At 40.7% G+C, this 26,199-nt stretch overlaps 1 protein-coding gene across 5 annotated transcripts in view; it reads left to right on the top strand.

Annotated features, from left to right (window-relative positions):
• INPP4B (inositol polyphosphate-4-phosphatase type II B) overlaps positions 1-26,199 on the top strand; it is a 1,036,387-nt gene that overhangs the window by 793,416 nt on the left and 216,772 nt on the right. For all 5 annotated transcript variants that reach the window (XM_077279254.1, XM_077279258.1, XM_077279253.1 and 2 more), the window contains 3 exons: positions 7,881-8,011; positions 11,911-12,015; positions 18,698-18,806. In XM_077279254.1, coding sequence (XP_077135369.1) covers positions 7,881-8,011; positions 11,911-12,015; positions 18,698-18,806 — 345 coding nt within the window. The remainder of the gene's footprint in view (positions 1-7,880; positions 8,012-11,910; positions 12,016-18,697; positions 18,807-26,199) is intronic.

Raw genomic sequence — 26,199 nt, 5'->3', positions numbered from 1 at the left:
TGGTCTGCAGAGGTCACATTGCGTTTGCAGAGCCCCTAATGTACCTAAACAGTAGAAACCCCCCACAAGTGACCCCATATTGGAAACTAGACCCCCCAAGGAACTTATCTAGATGTGTTGTGAGAACTTTGAACCCCCAAGTGTTTCACTACAGTTTATAACGCAGAGCCATGAAAATAAAAAATCCTTTTTTTTCCACAAAAATTATTTTTTAGCCCTCAGTTTTGTATTTTCCCAAGAGTAACAGGAGAAATTGGACCCCAAAAGTTGTTGTCCAATGTGTCCTGAGTACGCTGATACCCCATATGTTGGGGTAAACCCCTGTTTGGGCGCACGGGAGAGCTCGGAAGGGAAGGAGCACTGTTTTACTTTTTCAACGCAGAATTGGCTGGAATTGAGATCGGACGCCATGTCGCTTTTGGAGAGCCCCTGATGTGCCTAAACAGTGGAAACCCCCCAATTATAACTTAGACCCTAATCCAAACACATCCCTAACCCTAATCCCAATGGTAACCCTAACCACACCCCTAACCCTGACACACCCCTAACCCTAATCCCAACCCTATTCCCAACTGTAAATGTAATCCAAACCCTAACCCTAACTTTAGCCCCAACCTTAACCCTAACTTTAGCCCCAACCCTAACTGTAGCCTTAACCCTAGCCCCAACCCTAACCCTAGCCCTATCCCTAGCCCTAACCCTAACCCTTGCCCTAACCCTAGCCCTAACCCTAGCCCTAACGCTAGCCCTAACTCTAACCCTAGCCCTAACCCTAGCCCTGACCCTAACCCTAATGGGAAAATGGAAATAAATACATTTTTTTAATTTTTAATTTTTCGCTAACTAAGGGGGTGATGAAGGGGGGTTTGATTTACTTTTATAGCGGGTTTTTTAGCAGATTTTTATGATTGGCAGCCATCACACACTGAAAGATGCTTTTTATTGCAAAAAATATTTTTTATGTTACCACATTTTGAGAGCTATAATGTTTCCATATTTTAGTCCACAGAGACATGTGAGGTCTTGTTTTTTGCGGGACGAGTTGATGTTTTTATTGATACCATTTTCGGGCATGTGACATTTTTTGATCGCTTTTTATTCTGATTTTTGTGAGGCAGAATGACCAAAAAAAAGCTATTCATGAATTTCTTTTGGGGAGGCGTTTATACCGTTCCGTGTTTGGTAAAATGGATAAAGCAGTTTTATTCTTCGGGTCAGTACGATTACAGCTATACCTCATTTATATTTTTTTTATGTTTTGGCGCTTTTATACGATAAATAGTGTTGAGCGATACCGTCCGATACTTGAAAGTATCGGTATCGGAAAGTATCGGCCGATACCGGCAAAGTATCGGATCCGATACCGATACCCGATACCAATACAAGTCAATGGGACTCAAGTATCGGACGGTATCCCTGATGGTTCCCAGGGTCTGAAGGAGAGGAAACTCTCCTTCAGGCCCTGGGATCCATATTAATGTGTAAAAGAAAGAATTAAAATAAAAAATATTGCTATACTCACCTCTCCGACGCAGCCTGCACCTTACCGAGGGAACCGGGAGCGTTCTTTGCTTAAAATTTGCGCGTTTACTTCCTTACGTGAAGTCCCGGCTTGTGATTGGTCGCGTGCCGCCCATGTGGCCGCGACGCGACCAATCACAGCAAGCCGTGACATAATTTCAGGTCCTTCAGGATTTTAAAATGACGTTCTGGCTTGTGATTGGTCGCGTCGCGGTCACATGGGCGACGCGACCAATCACAAGCCGTGACGTCACGGGAGGCTGGACACGCGCGCATTTTAAAATGCGCGCGTGTCCAGCCTCCCGTGACGTCACGGCTTGTGATTGGTCGCGTCGCCCATGTGACCGCGACGCGACCAATCACAAGCCAGAACGTAATTTTAAAATCCTGAAGGACCTGAAATTACGTCACGGCTTGCTGTGATTGGTCGCGTCGCGGCCACATGGGCGGCACGCGACCAATCACAAGCCGGGACTTCACGTAAGGAAGTAAACGTGCGAATTTTAAGCAAAGAACGCTGCCGGTTCCCTCGCTGAGGTCCAGGCTGCGTCGGAGAGGTGAGTATAGCAATATTTTTTATTTTAATTCTCTCTCTTACACATTATTACATTAATGTTGTTTCGATACCGATACCCGATACCACAAAAGTATCGGATCTCGGTATCGGAATTCCGATACCCGCAAGTATCGGCCGATACCCGATACTTGCGGTATCGGAATGCTCAACACTAACGATAAACTATTTTATAGAAAAAATAATTATTTTTGCCTCGCTTTATTCTGAGGACTATAACTTTTTTATTTTTTCTTTGATGATGCTGTATCATGGCTCGTTTTTTGCGGGACAAGAGGACATTTTCAGCGGTACCATGGTTATTTATACCTGTCTTTTTGATTGCGTGTTATTCCACTTTTTGTTTGGCGGTATGATAATAAGGTGTTGTTTTTTGCCTCGTTTTTTTTTTTTTTTTTTTTTACGGTGTTCACTGAAGGGGTTAACTAGTGGGACAGTTTTATAGGTCGGGTCATTACGGACGCGGCGATACTAAATATGTGTACCTTTATTGTTATTTTTCTATTTAGATAAAGAAATGTATTTATAGGAACAATATATATTTAAAAAAAAAAATTGGGGGGGGATTTTTTTTGTTTTTTTTTTACACATGTGAATATTTTTTTTGTACACTATAACATTGCCCCAGGGGGGGCATCATGTTTGTTGTGAATTCCGTTCTCGAACTCCCTCCTGTGGTCATGAATGGTACTTCGGTGAGTTCTGTCCGTGGACTCCCTTTGGTGGCTGTGAGTGGAGCTGCTGGTTCTGAGATTCCTTCCCCACCTGCCCTCGTTTAGGGCTAGGCTGGATTCTCTATTTAACTCCACTCAGATCATTACTCCATGCCAGCTGTCAATGTTCTAGTACTGGTTCAGATCTCTCCTGGATCTTTCTGAGGACCTGACTACTCCAGCAAAAGCTAAGTTCCGGCTTGTTCATTTGTTACTTATGGTTTTTCTTGCTAAGTTCTAGTCCAGCTTGCTATCATGAAACTGCCTGGCTAGCTGGAAGCTCTGGGGGTGCAGAGTGGCACCACCGCACCGTGAGTCGGTGCGGGGGTATTTTTTGCACACTCTGCATTGTTTTTGTAGTTTGTTGTGTTGACCGCAAAGATCCCTTTTCTATCCTCAATCTGTTTAGTTAGACTGGCCTCTCTTTGCTAAAGCCTATTTCATCCTGTGTTTGTGATTTCCTCTTAACTCACAGTCAATACTTGTGGGGGGCTGCTTTTACCTTTGGGGAAATTTCTCTGAGGCAAGTGAGGCTTTGTTTCCTTTCTTTAGGGGTAGTTAGCTCTTAGGCTGTGAAGAGGCGTCTAGGCAGAGTCAGGCACGCTCCACGGCTATTTCTAGTTGTGTTGATAGGAGTAGGGTTTGCGGTCAGCAGAGTTCCCATTTCCCCAGAGCTCGTTCCGATTCCGTGTTTAACTATCAGGTCATTCCTGGTGCACCTAACCACCAGGTCCATAACACATGTTATAGTGTAAGATCGCTGATCTGACAGTTTGCACAGAACTCTGTCAGATCGGCGATCTGACGTGCACAGCTCCTCCAGGCTTTCCGGCGCCTGCTCTGAGCAGGCGCTGTGAAGCCACCTCCCTGCAGGACCCGGATGCCGCAGCCATTTTAGATCCGGGCCTGCTGCAGGGAGGAGAAGGTAAGAGACCCTCGGAGCAACGCGATCACATCGCGTTGCTCCGAGGGTCTCAGGGAAGCACGCAGGGAGCCCCTCCCTGCGCGATGCTTCCCTATACCGCCGGAACACTGCGATCATGTTTGATCGCAGTGTGTCGGGGGTTAATGTGGCGGGGGCGGTCCGTGACTGCTCCGGGCACATAGTGCCGGGTGTCAGCTGTGATAGTCAGCTGACACCCGGCTGCGATTGGCCATGCTCCCCCCGTGAGCGCGGCTGATCGCACTGGACGTACTATCCCGTCGGTGGTCATACGGGCCCACCCCACCTCGACGGGATAGTACGTCTAATGTCAGAAAGGGGTTAAATGAGAACAGAATAATAGGAGATTTCAGCTCTGATGGCTGTGGAATTGTGAACACAGATCCGGGCTATTCTGCAAAATGTAAGGATCTGTACAGTATAATATAATATTTAAGTTGCAAAATGATGAAACTTGGTGACATTTACTTTTAAAGTAGGGGAAAAGGGTGTGATTTCTGTACATGTCCAGATTGAGATTCTGATTAGGCTTTTATCCTAAGTCATATTGCAAGACTTGTTATAGGGTTGACTGGATCGCTGCTTCCATAGGTTGGCACTATATATAGAGTTCAAGACCTCTTTCTCTCTGAAGAGGGAATTTGCATGTATATGTCCACACACCAAAAATGGTCAAAACCTAAAATAAAAGCAAAATGCGCAAAAAACAAGTAGTAAGTAAATAAATAAACTAAATAAACAAACAGCAAAGTACAAGTCAATAACATAGGGTACTTAGTTGATACTATTTAGATCAAAAAGTATAAAAGACATCCCACTGTGACAAGGTGTACCCAATCAGGACTGTACCTATATCTCTAGTGTTAAATGTTTCTATGTGTCAGCAGACCTCGATATAGATGGGACAGAGCAGGACCTAGGCCTGATTGTTTAGACACCTGACCATGGAAAGCTTTATAGGCAAAGTGCCCAGCTTTCCACAGGCAAGTGTGTGAACATTTTGGCCTGGGTCCTGCTCTGCCCCATTTAGATTCAGGTCTGCTGATGGATAGAAACGTTTAACACTAGCGATCGGACCGATCTGATTGGGTTCATCTTGTGGCGGTGGAATGACTTTTATGCTTTTTTGTTAAAAAAAAAATTATCAACTAAGCACCCTATGTTATTTACATGTACTATTACTATTTACTTATTTACTGTAGGAAATTTGCTCATTTTGTTTTTATCTTAGGTTTTTCTGTTATATGGCCACAATGTGAAAGCACACCTACACCTAGCTCTTATACCAACATGTGTGCTGGCTCATGTTTTTTGTTTTACACTAATATTGGTGCAGATATTCTCTAGCTTGATGATCTGGCACTGTAAGGGCTCACCCAGAGATCAGTTTTTCTTGTCCGAGTTCTATTTGTGTCTTTCACAGATGATTGTCGGTGGAGTAGTTCACGTGTCTGATTTTTTCCTTGGACCAAGTGGTCCACACAAAATCTCAGAGACTTGTCCTTTAGTGATCCAAATGTTGAATCAAATTTGCCAATGCGAGTCTATGGATCCGTGAAAAAAATCAGACCTCATTCAGACACTATCCGTGTGCAGTCCATTTTTCTCATACTGTTTGAAAGGAGAAAATTGAGAAACCACCATCAGTTTTTTTCTTCAACACAGAAAAATTGAAACTCTGACCAAACTCTGGTGAAAACTGACACGAAACACACTGATGACTCTGATGACTCTGATCAAGAACAACGATGAAGCCAATTTTTGCATATGAAAAAAATCACCGACGTGTGAAGGAGCCCTGAGTCTGTGTCTACCTGATAGTTTGGGATTCTGTTCCAATGTGAGTTTTGCAACCTGGTATTTCATTTGAAAAGATTTGGCTCCATTTCATGTCTAAATTAACTTAGATCACTGATCCCTTTTTCAGCAGTGACTTTGCTTTAGGTCAGTGATGATATGGCAATGCACTGCTCTGTGTGCTGTAAAATGAATGTCTTTTTGTTATGACTTATATGAAAATTATGTCACGTTTTGGGAACTTTTCATGCTGAGATTTCCCTATATTGCCAGAGTAGCTGGACAGTACGTGACAGCGATTTGAATAATTAAGGTCACGTGCTGCTTAGATTCTTCTCTGCTTCTCTCAATTTTTTACTAGGAGAAGCGCAGGACAATTTAGTGATTGTGTGATTGTGGCTATGCAAATCACATACTTTTGTTTACATGACTGCCCAGTTGCATGTAAAATACAGGGAAATGGTGAAAGTGCGCTACAATTCATCAGTCTGCAGTCACATAGACTGCAGACTTTTCTTCTGAGATTCATTCACGATGTCGCCCCCTGAGGAAGCGACATCGACGTGAAACGCGCGTTGGGGAATGTGGCCGTGGAGTAGGCAGGACCAACAAACATAATGGGTGAATACTCTTTTTAATTATTACCTTTATAATATAATATGCAATACGTTCAACACAAGTCTGCTGCTATTGTTTTACAGGCATTGGATTACTGTCCCATCATTTATACTTTTTTCCCACCAATGAGCTGTATAGCGTACCAGATTATCCATATGTTTCTCATGATACTAAAGAATTGAAAACACGATTTTTAGTATTATGTATTTAGTTTATTATGTCCTGACCTAGGCCTGCTTTTCACCTAGGGATCAAATCACATTTGTACCTGTAATTATATATTATTATGTATTTTTGATTGTAACTTTATGCAGTAATAAATAAACTCTGATATTTTTAGTATATTCAGACTCTAGCTCTCCTTGTTATATATGCGAGATTTGTTAAAATATATGGGTACATTAACAATGTGGAACTGGTATCTTTGAACAAGACTTTTCTCTGCTTGGAAAAAACACTTTAATGCAAGAATACAGATGTTATTTTATTTCTTTGAGTTTGACTTTTCAATCAGATTAGATAAAACGTGTCATTTCTATGAGGCTGTTTGAAATTCACACTGTTCTAAACTAGAATTATGAAACATTAGTCTGAGATTTTGACTCCAACTATTCAGAGCCCAAGTAAGATCCTTTTTTGGTACTACTATAGCTTCACATAATGCTTCAGAGTAAAATAAACATGTATGTACTTGCTAAAAAAGCCATATCATGCATCCAAAGTACCGTACATATTCAATTTACCTTCAAACCATATAATATTGCTATCAAATGAATATACTTTGCTGCATTTGCTGCTATGTGGTCCTACTCATGTCTCCTACCATACTAGGATCCCTCACATTTGCCTATACTTTGCTGCATTTGCTGCTATGTGGTCTTACTCATGTCTCCTACCATACTTGGGTCACTCACATTTGCCTATACTTTGCTGCATTTGCTGCTATGTGGTCCTACTGATCTCTCCTACCCATACTTGGGTCCCTCACGTTAGCCTATACTTTGCTGCATTTGCTGCTATGTGGTCCTACTGATCTCTCCTACCCATACTTGGGTCCCTCACGTTTGCCTATACTTTGCTGCATTTGCTGCTATGTGGTCCTACTGATCTCTCCTACCCATACTAGGGTCCCTCATGTTTGCCCATACTTTGCTGCATGTGCTGCTATGTGGTCTTACTAATGTCTCCTGCCCATACTAGGGTCCGTCACGATTACCCATACTTTTCTGCCTTTGCTGCTATGTTGTAATACTGATCGCTCCTACTCATACTAGGGTCCCTCACATTTGCCCATACAATGTTGCACTTGCAGCTATGTGGTCCTACTGATCTGCCCTATCCATACTGGGGTCAATAACGTCTGCCCATACCTCATTGCATTTGCTACTAGGCGGTGCTTCTAATCTACGTTACTGATACTAGAGTAACGGAATTCTTCTACCTCTACTTCTGTGCATTTGCTGCTAGGTGGTCCTACTGATGTCCCCTACAAATACTTAGGTTACTACATTTTTGCTGTCTGGGCTTCTGCATTTGCTATCAGGTGGATCTGCTGATCCAAATCTATGGTCACTAATTTCTTTGACATATTTGTCCCAGTTAAAAGAGAACCTTCCATTATGAGTTATTTTGAGCTTATTTTTTAAAACATGAAATGTGAATTTTAGTTACGTGAAGAACAATCAATATTTATACTGATGATTATTCTATTCAGAATTGAGGAACTGAAGGAACTCGGGGACCTCTCTCCACACTGGGACAATCTACGGCAAAGTGTTATAACTCATTATGAAGAAATGTTGGCTGACTACAAGGAAAGTCTTGCAGAGCTTGAAAAATATACAGGTAACTAACAAAGTACACAATAGTAAAGCTAATAATAAGGCATATCTTAATAGTATTGTGTCGGAGTGCACAATTGCTTATGTTTGTAGGGGTTTTTCCACAGGAAAATGACCTATTGTCAAGATAAACCATTAATATTTGCTCAGTGGACAAATGCACCACATTCACTATTAGCATCCCTGGCATGGGTAACTTAAAATAGTATTGCATTCACCATGCTGCTTCCTCGGTTGTGTATTGCATACATATATTATATTCAATATCTTATGTTATGTTAGCTCTAAAAAGTTACCTTTGGTAGTCTTAAAGTAATCTATTACAGTGTGTTCCAAATCATTATGCAAATTGGATTTAAGTGTGATAGAGATGTAATTTGTTTTTAATTTTTGGATTTCCAAATAAGCTCATGGATGGTATTGTGTCTCAGGGCTTTTGGGATCATTTAAGTCAGTCTCAAACACCTGTGATAATTAATTTGCTAGGTGAGCCAAATTAAAGGAAAACTATTTAAGAAGGACATTAATCATTAGTAATCAGACCACAGATTTCAATGCCTTGGACAAGGTATGAAAACATTAGATATTTCACAAAAATGTAAGCATGATCACCATACTGTGAAGAGATAGATTTGTGGCTTATACACAGATGCGTTCGTGCAGATAAAGGCATAATGAGGAAGGTTTCTGCCAGACAAATTTATTGGATTAAGAGAGCAACTGCTAAAATACCATTACAATGCAGCAAACAGGTATTTAAAACTGCCGGTGCCCTTGGAGTCCTGCGAAAATAAAGTATAAGATCCTCCAGAGGCTTCCTGTTGTGCATAAACCTACTATACCGCGAACCCTAACCAGTGCTAACAAGAATAAATGGTTGAAGTGGGCCCAGATATAAATAAAGACTAATTTTAAAAGACTGTTTACTGATGAGTGCTGTGCAACCCTGGATGGGCAAGATATATGGAGTAGTGGATGGCCATGATGTCCGAACAAGACTGTGACGTCAGCAAGGAGGTGGTGGAGTCATGTTTTGGGCCCTAATCATGGGAGAGAGATGTTAGGCATCTTTAGGGTCCCCAAAGTTGTGAAAATGACCTTGACAAATTATATGGAGGTTCTGACTGACCACTTTCTTCCGGGGTACAAAAAGAAGGACCATGCCATCTCTAGCAAAATCATCTTCTTACATGACAGTGCACATCTCAAGCCACAAAGAATACTTCTGAGGCATTGGCTGCTATGGGCATAAAAGGAGAGAAAGTCATGGGGTGGCCACCATCCTTCCCTGACCTCAACCCTATTGAGTATCCTCCAGAAAAAGACCTATGATGGTTGGAGATAGTTCACATCAAAACAACAACTCTGGGAGGCTTTTCTGACCTCCTGCAAAGATATCCAAGTAGAAACAATCCAAAAACTCACAAGTTCATTGGATGCAAGAATTGTGTGAATGTGATATCAAAGAAGGGGTCCTATGTTAACATGTAACAAACTAAAATGTTAAAATGTTTTTAATTGAAAAATCCTTTGATTTCAGTAAATGTGACCTCTTAATGCTGCAAATGCAACAAATAACCATTTTCAGTTCTTTACAACTGTGTTTGGAAACTGTTATGCATAATTTGAAACAGCGCATTTTGAGTTTTTTCAGTTTTGAGTAAACTAGTGTTATCATTGGAAGCTTTGTCCGATAAAATTTGATTTACACGCTAACAGCTGATGATTTGAACATTATACTTATTCAACTGCATTTAGAACAATCAGAGAAAAATAGCATTTGCATAATAATTTGAAAAGCAGTGTAATAGGATCACGATCTCTTAAAGAGAATCTGTCACCATGAAAATTCAGTCCAATCTGCAAACACCATCTTCTAGAGCAGGTGGGGTGTGGGGGGGGGGCTAGATTGGTATATAGTTTTGTGAGGAATGATTCAGTATAATGTGTGAACCTTTGGAAACCTTTGCTCTTTGTGGAATTTTCAGTCCAGTGGGCGGTCCTATCAGTGACTGACAGCTATCTCTGTATGTGATCTTAGTCTACTGATGAAACAATCAGCCCTGTAAGCAATACATCGCTGGAATTGGAGTCTCTGTTTCTTACGCTCCTCTCAGATTCCGTGGCAAAAACTTGGTGACAGATCCCCTTTAGTGTTTTTAACCATTTATGCTGTTCCTTTGTGTTTGTATTTGAACCTTAGCAAAATTGTATTTTGCATGATACTTACTGCCATTATTCACATAACTCTTGTTCTTTTTATGTATTGGCTTAGCCTTAGGAGAGATCATCAATATCAAGTCAGATCCAACACCATGCACTCACACTGATTGGCTCAGCTCCTATTCATGTCATGGCCACTACCCAGAGCTCTCTTTACATCTGGAGCCGAAAACGGCGGATCTGTGGGTAGTGCCGGGTGTCGGACTTCCACCAATCTGACTCTAATGATCCATCTTAAGGATTTATAATCAATATAGTAGGTTTTGAGTCCACTTAAATATTGGTCTTAATTGGACGATACCTGAAACAGGCAGTTCCTTAGTCTGGGTAATATTCTTCTTCATTAGGACTAAGATTTTTATAACTTGCATAAAATATATAAAAATACAGGAAAAGAGAATAAAATCTACAGAATATAAGTCTTCTTGAGTTCTGAGCCACATTGATGTTTTCACGACATTGAGGCAGCCGTCAAATTGTTATGACTCATTTGTTCTCAAGCGAGTGATTTTCCTACCTTGAATAGTCCATCTTTTATTTCTATTCATGATGTTTATTTTATACCTCACGTTTCAGATCCTCTGGAGCGTTAAACGCTTCTGTTATTTCCTAATTGCAAATCACGTTTTGTTTCTAATGTCGAAAAATGCCCTACTCACGGCATATGAACGTTAACATGTGTTGTTCTACACTTCACATGAACGCTGAATGGAATCCCCAAGATCTCTTGAACGAACGGAAAAAAAACAATACTACCACAATCCAAACTTTCATAGGTGGTTGGCTCCTTTCTGTGCAAGTGGGGGCTTAGGCATGTACATATTTGGTTTAGACCCAAGGGTGCCACTACGGTTAAAAGAGCTGCGAGTATGTGCAATTGAGCGAAGTGATCTGGGACAGGAGGCTTTTAGAGGGATGGGTAGTAGTGTGTTCATTGTTTTCTTTAAAAGTGTTGACATCATCAAGGAAATGCATTTACTAAGAAGCTATTATGTTGTGATTATGCTGACTGTATAGAGTTACAGTAGTATGTATGCCCTGAGTGCATAAACTGCAGCAGCGGGGGGTGAGATTTGTAAGAGTGGGCCTGGTGGATGCATGCCAGGTATCTGGGAGCAGCGCCATTCTTTTATTACCACCGAAAAACTATTTTGTAAAAGTGTATCACTGCAAAAAACCTCAAAAGAGTCTCGGGGAGCAGGATAATACACCAAGATGTGAAATACAGAAGTGAGGTCTGTGCCTTCATTATTCAAAGCTTGACAGGTCAATAAAAATGAGTTGTACGTCAGCTTTTGGCTTTCTATAATGCTATATTTTACGTGCAGCCAAAACATAATGCGTGATAAATGTGCCATCATTTTCACCATGCTGGGTCCCTGTTGTAGGCAGCAGGGGTTGTCTGTCACTTAAAATACATTAGCATATCTGCACATTAAATACTGCTCCGTAGATTGCCGAGAAGGTGCATGCTGCGACGCTGCAATAAAAATCTTTCATTTTTTAAGATTCAAGTACATAATAAAATCGCAAGATGAACTGGAAAGATACAATGCATGCACCCTGCTCAGACATAAGAGAAGAAAGGAGTATGAAACAAACGGAGAATACCCATCTGCTTGCTGCCGAATGGGGTGATGCTTACAGTTTTTTTTTCTAATCGTTTGCTTTTTTCCCCAGGGTCTTCTTTCAAATCCAGCTGCACGAAAGGAGAAAAGAGTCTAGAATTTGTTCCAATTAATCTCCATTTACAAAGAATGCGTGTTCACAGCCAAAAGTTAAAAGGTAATGTTGTTGATCTGAAAAGAAAGTCCTAAAGATTAGCTATGGCAGTGTAAAAGTGAGAAGTTCAATGATTACACAATCAGCGAGATTATGTGACTGAGGCAAGCAGATGCGGAAACAGAAGATAGATGACTGCCACAACAAATATCGTAACAGACCCTCCATGATGGTGCTGGCTGAACCTAGTATCAGGCCCAATTTCCTACTGTTTTGGAACTCCGTAAAGAAGGAGATGGGATTCCCAACAGCCCTAGAAAAAAATATTTCTCAAAATGGCGCCGGCCGTGCCTGCATTGCAGCATCCATCGGCGAACCTGATAAATGCTACTGCGCAAAAGCCACCAGCACCATCTTAGTGGAGACAAGAGCATAATGGCGCCGCCTGTGCAGTAGCATCTATCGGATTGCAGTAGCATCTATTGGATAGAAAGCTACTTCGAAAGCACGGCCGGCGCCATTATGAGAATTTTTTTTTTTCCATAATCAATGTATCTGACTAAATAAAACAATTTAATGCACATTATACATGCGATCATGCTGCAGCGCAGGTGCAGCCGCCTACCTGCTGAAGGTGATTTTTTTTATAATAAACAGTATGTAAAATAGGGGGCCATGTCACTGAGGGATGTGTGACCTGCCATAAGCCCATAAGGATGAATATGTAATCTGAACACAACATGAAAACCTCCACAGGCCGCCCCGGAGCACAAGAATCTCATTAACTGAAAACTACAAATAAAGATTAAACAACAACCACAAGACGGATTTCATCAACCCAGGTATCATTGTAATCAGTATAATGGCGCCGACCTGACACTGTCTGTAGGTTACACAATCCTGCTGACAGGTTACCTTTAACAAAGAAGAAAATAAAGTGTTTTTTATTCATTGATGCTGGCTTCCCGTATCTTTGGATTACACTATGGACTTAACCTTGCCATGCATTTCCTATTACAGAGGGTGAGCTCATAACATTGCTTTCCTTCACAATCATGGAGCCAGTGATATGCCTATTCTTCCAAAGTGTTCCATGAGCCATTTTTCAACACATGAACTCTAGTCCGCAAGTTGCTTGTTCTACTGTGAGCAACTTGTCTCTCATCATGCACATCTGGGACTTCACTGGTAGGCAAGGGAGATGCCACCAGTGGATCTTGATGATTTGCATGACCAAGTGCATTCAGCGTGCCAGAAAATTCCTCAGAAAACCTTATTGATTGCATACCAAGGTGTGTGTGTGTATTTTTGAGTGTCATTCTTAATACTGAATAAATCAAGATGTATTGAAAATTTAGCTTCCATTTTTCAGCATTTGAATATCTTTAACATGTCTACGAATTATGTGATTCTATGACTGTTGCGTGTATTCATATTTTCTCTCTCCAATTAAAAAGGGTAATATCACTGAAGAAGGAAGTGGTACATCACCAAAGCTGTGGAAGTAGATGTATTATTTCTATTCTCGGACATACGTCTCAAGAAACTAATAAAGAAGAAGTAACATAGCTCCTCAGTCCTGTATGCTTGAGAGTGGTCAGCAGGGAGGAGTGACTTACACATCCTTAGACAAATGATGCTGCCCTAGATAGTAATTGAGGAAACCTCCAGTTTATTGCGCTCTATTCTCGCGTAGCCTTGGAACCATGCTTCACTTTTATATGCCCATTTCTACAACGTTCTGTAAAGAGCCCGAGTAAATCAGCGTTTCAGTAGCCCATCACAGGCCAATATGCAGAAAGGACTTTCCTTTCCTGTAATTTCCTGTGTTTTTATAGAGTTTAATCAAGGCTTGTGTATCAAGTAATGAATATGACACAAAGAATAAAATGGCAAAAATGTAAATCCGTAATGAGGAAATCTTCAGTAAAGGAAACGAGCCGTGTTGCCTCGTCTCCTGCTGACAGGAAAAATAACCTCCGGTTTGCTTGGTGTCGCTCTGATTGTTCGGAATTCTTCTCTTCATCTTCATGCATTATGCAAATGACATGGAACAGTAACAGGAGCTGTGAGTGTCATAAAGATATGATCACTCTCCGCAGCACTCAGAGCATATCACCGGGAGAAGAAAGCACCTGTCAAGCTGGAGATGGTACATTTGCAGTGTTTTATAATACATGACAAAAGTTGTTGATGGTTACATTACTCTTTAGACTCTGCATCGTAAAATGTTTTGACATAGTTATATAGAATGGCTCCATATCATGAAGTGGTTATTTGTGCTAAACTAATGATTCTGTACCCTAGATCCTTTCTGGTGAATACAATATTCTGTGAATAATCATCTCTTGTCACAAATGCATGATTAACTTCAATAAAAGTCACAAATAAATCTACATCTATCAAGTGAGGCTTCAGCGACGTTGGGGAAAATTTCTCAAACCTACTGCAAAGTGGAGCAATTGACCAGAGCAGTCAATCAAGTGTCAACATTCATTCCAAAAACTATTCCTCTGGTGTCTTACTTCACTTTTGTTGGTTTTTCTATTTATTTAGTATACTTTACAAATTCTCTAGTGTTAACTAATTTATAAAGGAGACTGTATGATTACTAAGTTGAGATGAGCAGATCTGGCAAATGTCGAATTCACCTATTCACACGGATTTTCCAGAGAAGTATGATTTGCATTGAAGTTATTCTCTGCTGAGTATCCCTTATTATGTCCTGGGGTCTCTCAATACCCCCGAGCATAATAAATGTAAGATGTAAAAAAAACAAAACAATAATTATACCCACCTCAATGGCTCCTCCAATCCTCACTGTCCTCTCTCCGGTCATCGTTGCATCTTCTTTTCAGCATCTCGAAAGCTGAAGTCCAAGGCCTTTTCACGCTAGGCTGGAGCTTTTGGCTTTAATGAGCCCCGGAACATTTGTGCACATGCGCACGTCACGACAGACAACAGTAATAACATGCAACGAGGACCGGCCGGATGATGATGAGGAACGGAGGGGCCGTAGAAGTGAGTAGAAAGGTGATGTTAAAGGGGTATTCCCATCTCCAAGATACTATCCCAATATGTAAGTGTAAGAATAATATTATTAGCAAATACCTCCAATTAGAAATGCAGTATAGTTCTTCTGATTCACTATGTTGCTTACCTCACAGGGCATTGAAATAGCTTAGCTATCCATGGTTATGACCACTCATATAGTGACAGTTAATTAGTTGTTAGTGGTAACCATGGATACTTAATCTACTGCAATGCCCTGCACATGGGGTAAGCAACATAGCAAATTAGAAAAACTATACTACATTTCTAATTTTAGGTATGTGCTAATATTATTGCTATTACACCTAATATATATTGGGATAGGATTTTTAGATGGGAATACCCTTTAAATATTTTTATATTTTTAACCTTGTGATGGACCTTTTTGACCCACAATCTTGCTGAATCTGCGTGGAAGTCAATTACAGTAAATCTGCATTTTGGTGAATGTAGAGTTTTGTACATTTTAAGTAGAATTAAATTCCACTCAAATATTTTTATCTCTATTAGTAAACACATTATTAACCCCTTTCTGCCAGCTGACGGAATAGTACGTCAGCTGGCAGATCCCCTGCTTTAAGGTGGGCTCCGGCGGCGAGCCCACCTTAAAGCCGCGACATGTCAGCTGTTTTGTACAGCTGACATGTGCGCGCAATGAGCGCGAGCAGAATAGCGATCCGCCCGCGCCCATTAACTAGTTAAATGCCGCCGTCAAGCGCTGACAGCGGCATTTAACTAGCGCTCCCGGCCGCGCGGCCGGAAGTGCTCGCACTGCTGACCCCGTCACATGATCGGGGGTCAGCAGTGCATCGCCATAACAACCAGAGGTCTCCTTGAGACCTCTATGGTTGTTGATGGCCGATTGCTTTGAGCGCCACCCAGTGGTCGGCGCTCAAAGTACACCTGCCTTTCTGCTACATAGAAGTGATCTGTATGTCACCTCTATGTAGCAGAGCCGATCGAGTTGTGCATGCTTCTAGCCTCCTATGGAGGCTATTGAAGCATGCCAAAATTAAAAAAAAAAGTGGTTAAAATATTAAAAAAATAAAAAATATATAAAAGTTCAAATCACCCCCCTTTCGCCCCAATCAAAATAAAACTATTAAAAAAAAATCAAACCTACACATATTTGGTATCGCCGCGTTCAGAATTGCCCGATCTATCAATAAAAACAAAGGATTAACCTGACTGCTAAATGGTGTAGCGAGAAAAAAAATCAAAACGCCAAAATTACGTTTTTTTGGTCGCCGCGACATTGCATTAAAATGCAATAACGGGCGATCAAAAGAACGTATCTACACCAAAATTGTATCATTAAAAATGCCAGCTTGGCACGCAAAAAATAAGCCCTCACCCGACCCCAGATCATGAAAATTGGAGACGCTACGGGTATCGGAAAATCACACAATTTTTTTTTTTTTTTTAGCAAACTTTGGAATTTTTTTTCACCACTTAGATAAAAAATAACCTAGTCATGTTAGGTGTCTAAGAACTCGTAATGACCTGGAGAATCATAATGGTAGGTCAGTTTTAGCATTTGGTGAACCTAGCAAAAAAGCCAAACAAAAAACAAGTGTGAGATTGCACTTTTTTTGCAATTTCATCACACTTGGAATTTTTTTCCCGTTTTCTGTTACACGGCATGGTAAAACCAATGGTATCGTTCAAAAGTACATCTCGTCCCGCAAAAAATAAGCCCTCACATGGCCATATGGACGGAAAAATAAAAAAGTTATAGCTCTGGGAAGGAGGGGAGCGAAAAACGAAAACGAAAAAACGAAAAAAGCTCCGGGGGTGAAGGGGTTAACCCTTAGTGGTGGGGTTGATCTGGAAATGCAACAATAACCAGATATAACCAAAGCAACCTGCAGACCTACCTCTTCCGAAAAGACTATAACCTGCAGTAACCCTCGTTCCACCAAACTGCTGCATGACCAGCTCTCCCCTCACCTACTCTATCCTCACCCATCCCCTGTAGACTGTGAGCCGTCATGGGCCGGGCCCTCTCTCCTCCAGTAAAAGTGACTTGTATAGTTTAACATTACTGTACTCGTTTTTATTATGTATACTCCTTTTCACATGTAAATCACCATGGAATAAATGGCGCTATAATAATAAATAATAATAATAATATTAAGAAGAAAGTGAATTATTTAGAATGTAAAATAATAATTTAGAATGTTAGCATGCAGGTATGATATGTATGTGTGAAACCTGCTTCAAAGTTAATTGTTCAAAAAACACATTGTATATACTGTAGATTTAAAGGGAACCTCTCATTGAAAATGCACACCGTTCTGCAGGGAGTGTGTTGTAGAGCACATATGTCAAACTTTGCCCCGCAGGTCAGAATTCCAAGAAGGTAAATGGATGGTCAAGACAAGTCCCAGGTCAAGCAGTAAAGATCAGAAAGCCAGACTGGCAGTGCAGAGAATACACACACCTCTTGAGCAAAGCTACAATTAACAATGATCTAACTTTGCCAGCCAGTTAAGTAGCTTGGTAATTATCCAAAAAGGAAAACACCTGGAGGAAACCCAACCATTACACTGACAGCCCGACACACCCCTGCGGTCCATAGGGTGGCTGAGCTGTCACTCACCTCACTGACAACTCGTCATGCCCTGCTATCCATAGGGCAGCTGAGCTGTCACTCACAGCACTGACAACCCATCACAGCCCTGCTATCCAGAGGGCGGCTGAGCTGTCACTCACAACATCCGTAAAACACAGCAAGTGGCATGATCGTGATACAAACTTTTAGCTCACTGTGACACTACAAATAAAACACTACGATGCCAGGGTGCCTAGCCACCATATTTGCTCATTATAACGCTTGGCTACATTTTGAAATATTTCTAAAATAACTTGTAGACTATTTGAACTTTCTTTAGGATTATCAAGGAATGTTAACCCTTACAAGCCACAACAACTTTAGTTTTCTTGTTCTGCATTTCTTCTCAGTGAATGAATTTATGTACTCCATCACTATGTATTGTTACTTTATGTCAGTCATAAGAATGGTTTTCCACAATCCTTAAGGAACAATGATAGTAAAATAGGTTGTTATGTAAGTGCTGCACTGCTTTATTGTGTTCTGAAGTGTTATTATAGGACCGCAGAGTGTGATTATAATTTAAGCTGAATTATTAAAAAAATCTTATTGTTAAGTTTTTCGGCTTTCAGCCCTAAAAAAGGTAATATTTGGAAAAAAAAATCTGTAATGATTCACGTGAAATATTTTTCGTTTTGTTTAAGGGAAACCTTTATTGCTTTGTAGGAACATAGTTTATTTTGCAATGCTGCTGTATACTTTACCACCATGCATTATGAAAGACAAAAGGCAGCGTTACACGTAATGACAAATATGCATACTTAGCTGTGTCTCATTTACATTTAATTAATGCATAATTCAAACCTATCTATATTTAAAGAGAAAACTATAACATATTGGTTCACACCGTGATGCAAAACAAAGCTGTAACTTGGGATATGGTGACTATTAAAATCTAGTTAGTTGTGCTTACTTGGAAAGATTAACTAGCTTTCTCCAGACTCCAACACCCGCTGTTCTTTTTAATTAATCACTTGTTAATTGACTGCGTCCACAAAGTTCCCCTTTCATGACCAGGAGGTTTATCATATTGCTTCATAACTGGGTTCAATTCAAGTACTCCTGTCTTTATTTCTCCAGATGCCCTGTATGATGTTATTACCATTGGTGCCCCAGCAGCACATTCTCAGGGATTTAAGAGTGGTGGCCTCAGGAGACTGCTCACTAGATTTGAAGCAGAAAAACGAAAGTAAGTACTGTAATTAACTACAAAATGATGAATTAATTATAAAAGCCTTTGTTTTGCTTATTTTTTTTTTACTAATGTATTACTTTATTAAATTAAATTAAATCTGCCAGTGAAATACTCTATTGGAAGCGAGAAAATGTTTTCCAGTGAACCCCATCTTGTATTTTCAATCTAAAATTTATTGTATTTATTTGCTGGTCTTTGGCTCGATTCTGAGCCTTGGCAACTTGATGGATGAACAATCTTTTGGAAGGTCGACATTGTGCAAGCCTAGATAGGTCCACCCGGGTCTTCTCCGCCACTATTTTGATAGAATTGAGCCACACTAAAGAAACAAGATAGAAGAAGAAACAATTCCTTAGAAATGTGGTGCTGGTGAAGGATGTTATCAGTACCAAGGATGGCAAGAAAGCAAACAAATCAATTTTGGAACAAATCAAGCTAGACATGTCACTCCAAGAGAAGATCACCAAGCTATAACTTGCCTCCTAAAAATTGGCTCTAAAATTTTGTGTACATTTTTCTCACATACAAAGGTGATGACTTTTAAACTGGCAGGGTACAAACACTGAGATCGTGATCAATTGTCATAACAAGACCTCGGGCTATCTCAGGCCGTGCCATAAAGCAAGAATGAAGCGGTGGTCAAACTTGTGGTCTGCCACTCTATTCAGTTAGGGAAAAACGTGCCCATTTTGGCAATTTGTGGATGTCACAGCGGTCAGACTCCCACCAATTTAGAACTTATTACCTATCCTGCGATTAGCTGATAATTAATAGTTTCCTAAATATTTATTTAATAAAAATGATTTATACATATCTGTAAATAAGATGTGAGGTTTCTAGAGATGGCATTGCTTGAGAAAGTATTGTAATTTGCAAAAGTAGATTTTCTAAGGATAAAATTAATAGAAAAGTGTAAAAAAGAGCAGGAAATATACAGTACTAGATCTTGGAAACTTCTATGCTCAGTTGTTAATTTCTGTGGTTCTCGCTCAGTAAATGAATCCATTAACTACACAAGCAGAGCCCAGCCGACTCCACGGACTGTAGCACTGTCCGTTTATTTACTGTCATTTTATCTATTTAAAAAACACAGCACACTACTCTTTTCTTCGTGTTACGGCTTGTTCACCATATTTTCCGTCCAAGTGCTGACTGTGGTAATAACGATGAGCACATGGACCAATAATATTAACTAAGGCACAGCATATGAGTGATTTTTTTCACTGACCGAATCTTTGTGTAAAAAAAATAATTGCAGCATGCATTAGTTTCTTCCGAAAATCGGATGAGACTCGTAAATTCAAGTCTATGAGTGAATAAAAAAATTGGATTTCCTACGCAGCATCCAATTTTTGCGGATATATTGCAAATCTGTAGCATTTGAAAATGAGAAACTATAGGAGGACCTACTATTAATAGCTGCTGCTGTAATAAAAGGATTGCACACGGACTGCACATGAATGACAAGTGAGATAAAAATCATCCCACTTTTCTGGTTGAAACTCCATTTTTATATACTCGTGTGAACCTTAAAGTAATAAAATTTGCAATTCAGCTTCCTAGTGAAGGATCCAATATGGTTCAAGCCTAAATAGTTATTTTAAAAGCCATTTCAATCAGTTATTTTGATTACAGACCTCATAGGTTGTCATATGTTCTATCATTTATTTTTGCTCGAAAAATACAAAATATATTTCTTATCTTCTTGAAAAAGTAGTCCTACTAGGTTCCATCGGTTTTGACTAGATGTTATCAATTAGAAAATCCCAAGACAGTGTTACAGCAGAGCCATCTGCAGAAGTACAGACATACTGTAAAACCCTAGCCTTTTCCCCATGGTACACCAGTCAGAAATTGGAACCATAGACACTGTCTTTTATTGCTGCTGCAGGCTTTAGAGAGCCACCCAGGAACATATTGTAGAGGTAGCTGTAGATGTAAGTCCAAGTAGTTTCATCATTGTCATTGCATCATATGATTTGAAGCTTCTATTACACAGGTTTGCAAAAAATATTTTTTGTAATCATCGCAGGTGACTTTGTACTTTTCTGAATAATCTTTTTGTCCTGATTTCAAAAATGTATATAGTTTTTCTGTAGTATGTATAGTTTCCATGGAGCAGCATCCTTACTACAAGGTATAGGAAATATACTGGCGACATTAAGAAAACAGTAATCTACATATCAGAAAAAAATGCTTCACCTTACAAAACAGTTATTATTGAACCAAAATAATTTCACATGCAAAATAGAAACCAAAATATGATCAGAAATTAAAAGTGCTTGACATTAGTCAGTCATTGATACGGTTTTTTGAGGTTTGTCCCTATGTAACATCAGTAATCTGCCATCATTGAGTCATTCCAAAAACCCTGGTAGCGGTGTTCCATTACTTTAATGTCCTGGTGAAACTGCTGGCCTTGTTCATAGCTTACATCTCCAAGAGTTTGAGGGAAGAAATCTAAATGTAAGTGCAAAAAGTGCATTTTCAGAGACAGCCAAGACACTGGTATGCATTTAGCAGTTCCTCAACACCTTCAAAATATTCTGGAGATATTTTTTCTAAGAAGTTTTCACAGATCCACTTGAAACTTTTCCAAGATCTCAATTCCTTATCATTTAGAGTTCCTTCAAACACATCATCTCTCATAAGCTCTCTGATCTGAGGACCAACAAATACCCCTTCCTTCAGTTTTGCTGGTGAAATGCTGGAAAATTTCTTTAAAATGTACTGGAACCCTTGTGAATTTGTCTTTGCCATGGTATTCACGAAGTCAAAACTCTCAACTTTTTATGTAGTGGAGGAAGAAAGATTTTGGTTGGAGCAACTAAAGGATTATGCTGAACATTGTCTCTACCTGGAGCATAGATGTTTCTCTGTTCCCAAACATGATGAACATAATGCTCTACTGTATTTCTACACTCCCATAAACACAAGAAGGAACAATATTTTGTGAAACCTTGCATTCCCATTAGCAGACCAATCACTTTCAAATCTCCACAGATATTCCATTGATGATGCTTATATTGTATAGCATCCAAAACAACTGACTGATTTTCATAACTTAAGGTACCTTCACATTAAGCGACGCTGCAGCGATAGCGACAACGATGCCGATCGCTGCAGCGTCGCTGTTTGATCGCTGGAGAGCTGTCACACAGACTGCTCTCCAGCGACCAACGATGCCGAGGTCCCTGGGTAACCAGGGTAAACATCGGGTTACTAAGCGCAGGGCCGCGCTTAGTAACCCGATGTTTACCCTGGTTACCAGCGTAAAATGTAAAAAAAACAAACAGCACATACTTACATTTGCGTCCCCCGGCGTCCGCTTCCGGCACTGACTGAGCGCCGGCCCTAACAGCAGAGCGGTGCTGTACTTTCACTTTCACTTTACGGCGCTCAGTCAGTGTGGGAAGTGGACGCCGGGGGACGCGAAGGTGAGTATGTACTGTTTGTTTTTTTTACATTTTACACTGGTAACCAGGGTAAACATCGGGTTACTAAGCGCGGCCCTGCGCTTAGTAACCCGATGTTTACCCTGGTTACCAGTGTAAAACATCGCTGGTATCGTTGCTTTTGGTGTCCAACACGACGATACACGCCGGTCTGACGACCAAATAAAGTTCTGAACTTTGTTCAACGACCAGCGATATCACAGCAGGATCCTGATTGCTGCTGCGTGTCAAACTAAACGATATCGCTAGCCAGGACGCTGCAACGTCACGGATCGCTAGCGATATCATTTAGTGTGAAGGTACCTTTACCTTTAGATGACATGAGTGAGCAATAGGGATTGATGGTTTCACATTTCCACTGTGAAGCAACACTGCTTTCAAACTTCTCTGGGATGAGTCAATAAACAATCGCCAATCTGCAACAAAATATTCTTGACTCAGTTCTTCAAAGAGGCCATTCACATTGTTACTGTACACCATTAGTCCATCAACTGTGAAAAATTGCGTTAAAGTGTTACTTCTGTTTTGGTAATAACACACTTTGACATCATGAAGAAGATTCTTCTGTTTTAACCTAGATGCAAGAAGTTCAGCTTTATCTTTTGACAATGAAAGGTCTCTGATGAGATCATTTAATTCATGTTGAGTAAAGCGTTCTGACTGCTCCATCAGGAACATACTCATCTTGACTAGAGGTCTCCATGTCTTCACCATAGCTTCAGCTCCATAGTCTTCATATTCTACTTTATTTTCATCCAATCCAAACAATGTTGGTACAGGAACTTGCAAGGTACAATCATGTGGAACTGGCCTAATCGCAGATTCAAGTTCAGGGTAATTAATCTTATGTTTGTTCTTTGTAGAAAAGCCCTTCAGTTTGACAAAACAAAAGTTGCAGTCATCACTATGATTTTTGGGTTCTCTACAAATCATGGGAACAGCAAATGGCATAGCCACTTTCTTCAAATATTCAACCAGTCACAAAGACCATTTGAACAACTTGAGCATATCACATGAGGGCCCAGCTTTTGTCTTGATCACCAAGTGGACACTTAAAGTACATCTGGTACATCTTTTTAATATCTTGAGTGATAGAACGTACTTGGCCTTTTGGTATAAAAGAACCACACACATACCAGAATCTGTTCGTATGATTGATACACTGTCTGGGCATTTTTCTTCTTTCAATCAGATCAAACTGTAGAGTAAGTTCAGTTCAATGGTGGTGACACACACAAAAAAGAAATGTGATGAGCAGACCGACTATATGTAGATATTTCCCCAGAGATGACAGAGGCAGCTTGTATTTAGAACTGATTTTAGTGGAGGTAATCTGGAAGATAGCTATATATAGTTGTGAGGTAAATGGGTCAGCCTATTCCTTACAGATGAACATTTTCAGACACGCAGTTTCTCAGTGTGAGATTGGCTGCTTTCAGGTTCTCTCTCTGTGGAGACCCTCACTCAGTTACACCTCAGTGGCTGAGCGGTTTTCTTCTCTCTGAGGCGACTTGCCCTCCCAGAAATGCAGTTAAAATCCTCTCACAATGGGGGCTGTTCGCTGCCTTCCCTTCTATCTCTCTGTGGCAGGGCTCAGATCCCTGTAGAAATCTATCTCCTGTCAGAGTCTCACATACCAGTCCTTGCTGCCATCACCATCCTTTTCTAACTGACTCAAATCTTACCACCTCATAACAGTGTGCTCCTCCCCATAACATGTGACTTTCTGAGAATCAGTCATTGGTTGACTGCACTGTCAATATTCCTTCCCATAAAAGTCACTAAAATCTTCACTGATGTTGCCCCTGTAAGAAAATTCACAATTAAGTAAGACAAGCAAAGAAATGGGAATAACATAGGAAAAACCACATACATTGAAAATGCAAAATACTTTTATCTCTGAAACTTTATGTGATAGAGCAAAACTAAGCATATTTTTGGAATCAGCACATCAAACTCCATAAAACAGACATTACCTTTGCTGATGATTTTTTTGTGTTGACCAGTGTTATTGTCTGCAATATTTGTAATCTACTAACATTAAACACCAGGACAGAAAATACAGTAAATACATTTGATTTTGTATTTTTCTTATCATTTATGACTAGTGATGGAGGAACCCCTGGATGCTTGGGTTCAGCCAAAGACTTCAAAAAATGTTTGCTCCGAGTACCCGAACCTGGACCCCATTTATATGAATGGGGTTCCCGAACATCTGTTCACGGTGAACTACGGTGAACTCACTGATCTTAGTGCTGCACCTCGAGACTTTTTCTCACAGTGTGAGCAGTAATCTTACGGAGGTCACCGCAGTTCATCAGCCCAGCTAAAATGAGCTGCGGTAACCTCGATGGCGTCATCACTAGTTTCTGATGCTGTGCTCGCAGCAGCTCATTCTTCCGTGATTTTCATCTTGGACGGTTGCATCTTGGCACCGTTCAGGTTGAAAACCAATTATTGCAGACATGGAATACAGCATGTGATAGTATGTCGGACAGGTGAGGGATATTGTTGTTTTTATTTTTTTTATTTTTTTACAGAGGACCAGGTATTCAATGGAATGGGTGTAAGGTGAGTATAACAGTGTTTATTTTTAAATACTTTTCTAAAACGGTGTGCATTTTTATTTCAAATAAAGGACTTTATTCTGGAGTTTTTTTTGTTGACAATATGACTATAGGGTTAGTAATGGATAGGTGTCTTACAGACGGCTCTCAATTACTAACTGCTGGCCTTCATGTCACCTGAAAATACAAAGGTGACATTGACATCAACCCCACAAACATGAAACCCACTTGCCACCACCACAAGGAAAGTGGGAAGAGCCAGGCAAAGTGTCAAAATTGACACATCTAATAAATGCGCTTTTTCTGGGGCTGCTGGGGGGCCAATATCCATGGCCCCTTACCAGCCTGAGAATACCAGCCCCGAGCTGCCTGCTTTAGCTTGGCTTGTTGTCAAAAATTGGGGGGACCCCACTTTGTTTTTTTTTAGTTTTTTCTTTAAATAATTTAAAAAAATGGTGTAGTGACCCCTCTATTTTTGAATACCAGGCATGATAAAGCTGACAGCTGTGGGATCCACCCTGTAACTGTCAAGTTTGCTATGCCGGTTATCAAAAATAGAACAGACCCCCACATCATTTTTTTATTATTTATTTATAGTACAGGCGCCGGTGGATGAATGCTCCCATCAGCCGCGCCCGCTCTCGCTGTTAACGGCAGCAGGCGTAGGCTTATGGGTGTAGTACTCTCTCATCAGTCGAAGCATCTGTGACCGGAGGTAAACTTTCTACTACCATTCACAGCTGCAGGAGGTATGACTGGCGATAATAATATTACCACTGATCAGAGCCTCCGGTGTTTCTTGTGCTGTCATGTGGACTTCCTGGAGAAGTCCATGTTCTGTTGTGTCTCTATTTCCACCTTTTAGGAGGTAACCACCCTATGGGTCAATGTCAGCCCTTTAATGAGACTTGCTACATTAGAACTAGTAGACTTAGAACTCAGCTATACCAGAGTCATCCTTATTAAGACTCTGGCCTGTCTGAATATGTGGCAAGGCTCATCATCATCAGAGTAGCCAGTCAATGTGTGATGTTACATAGATAAAAAACAAAAAGTGGACCCTCTGGACCGTGACGACGAACCCCTCACGGACGAGCTGACCAGATGGACCGCCCCCTATACAGGGAGAGTTAGGGGCAGGCCCATGAGGGACTATCGCCAGGGAAGCTGGAGGTTCGAGACAAAAAGGGGAAAAATAACGGACTGACGATGACGGCAGGAACTCAGGGTAGGTGGGAGCTGCAGAGACTAGGAACTGGAGGGTATGACGGAGACAGAGATCTGTCGGGTACACTGCAGGCACACTGGGACTGAGGGAGCAGGGAAGAGACACAGGGAATGGCAAGGTACTACAGAGACGAGGGA

Source organism: Ranitomeya variabilis, chromosome 1, assembly GCF_051348905.1.
Source record: "Ranitomeya variabilis isolate aRanVar5 chromosome 1, aRanVar5.hap1, whole genome shotgun sequence".
Lineage (NCBI taxonomy): Eukaryota > Metazoa > Chordata > Amphibia > Anura > Dendrobatidae > Ranitomeya > Ranitomeya variabilis.
Note: the sequence above shows the minus strand (reverse complement) of the source record. Positions and strands in the feature narration are given on the sequence as shown.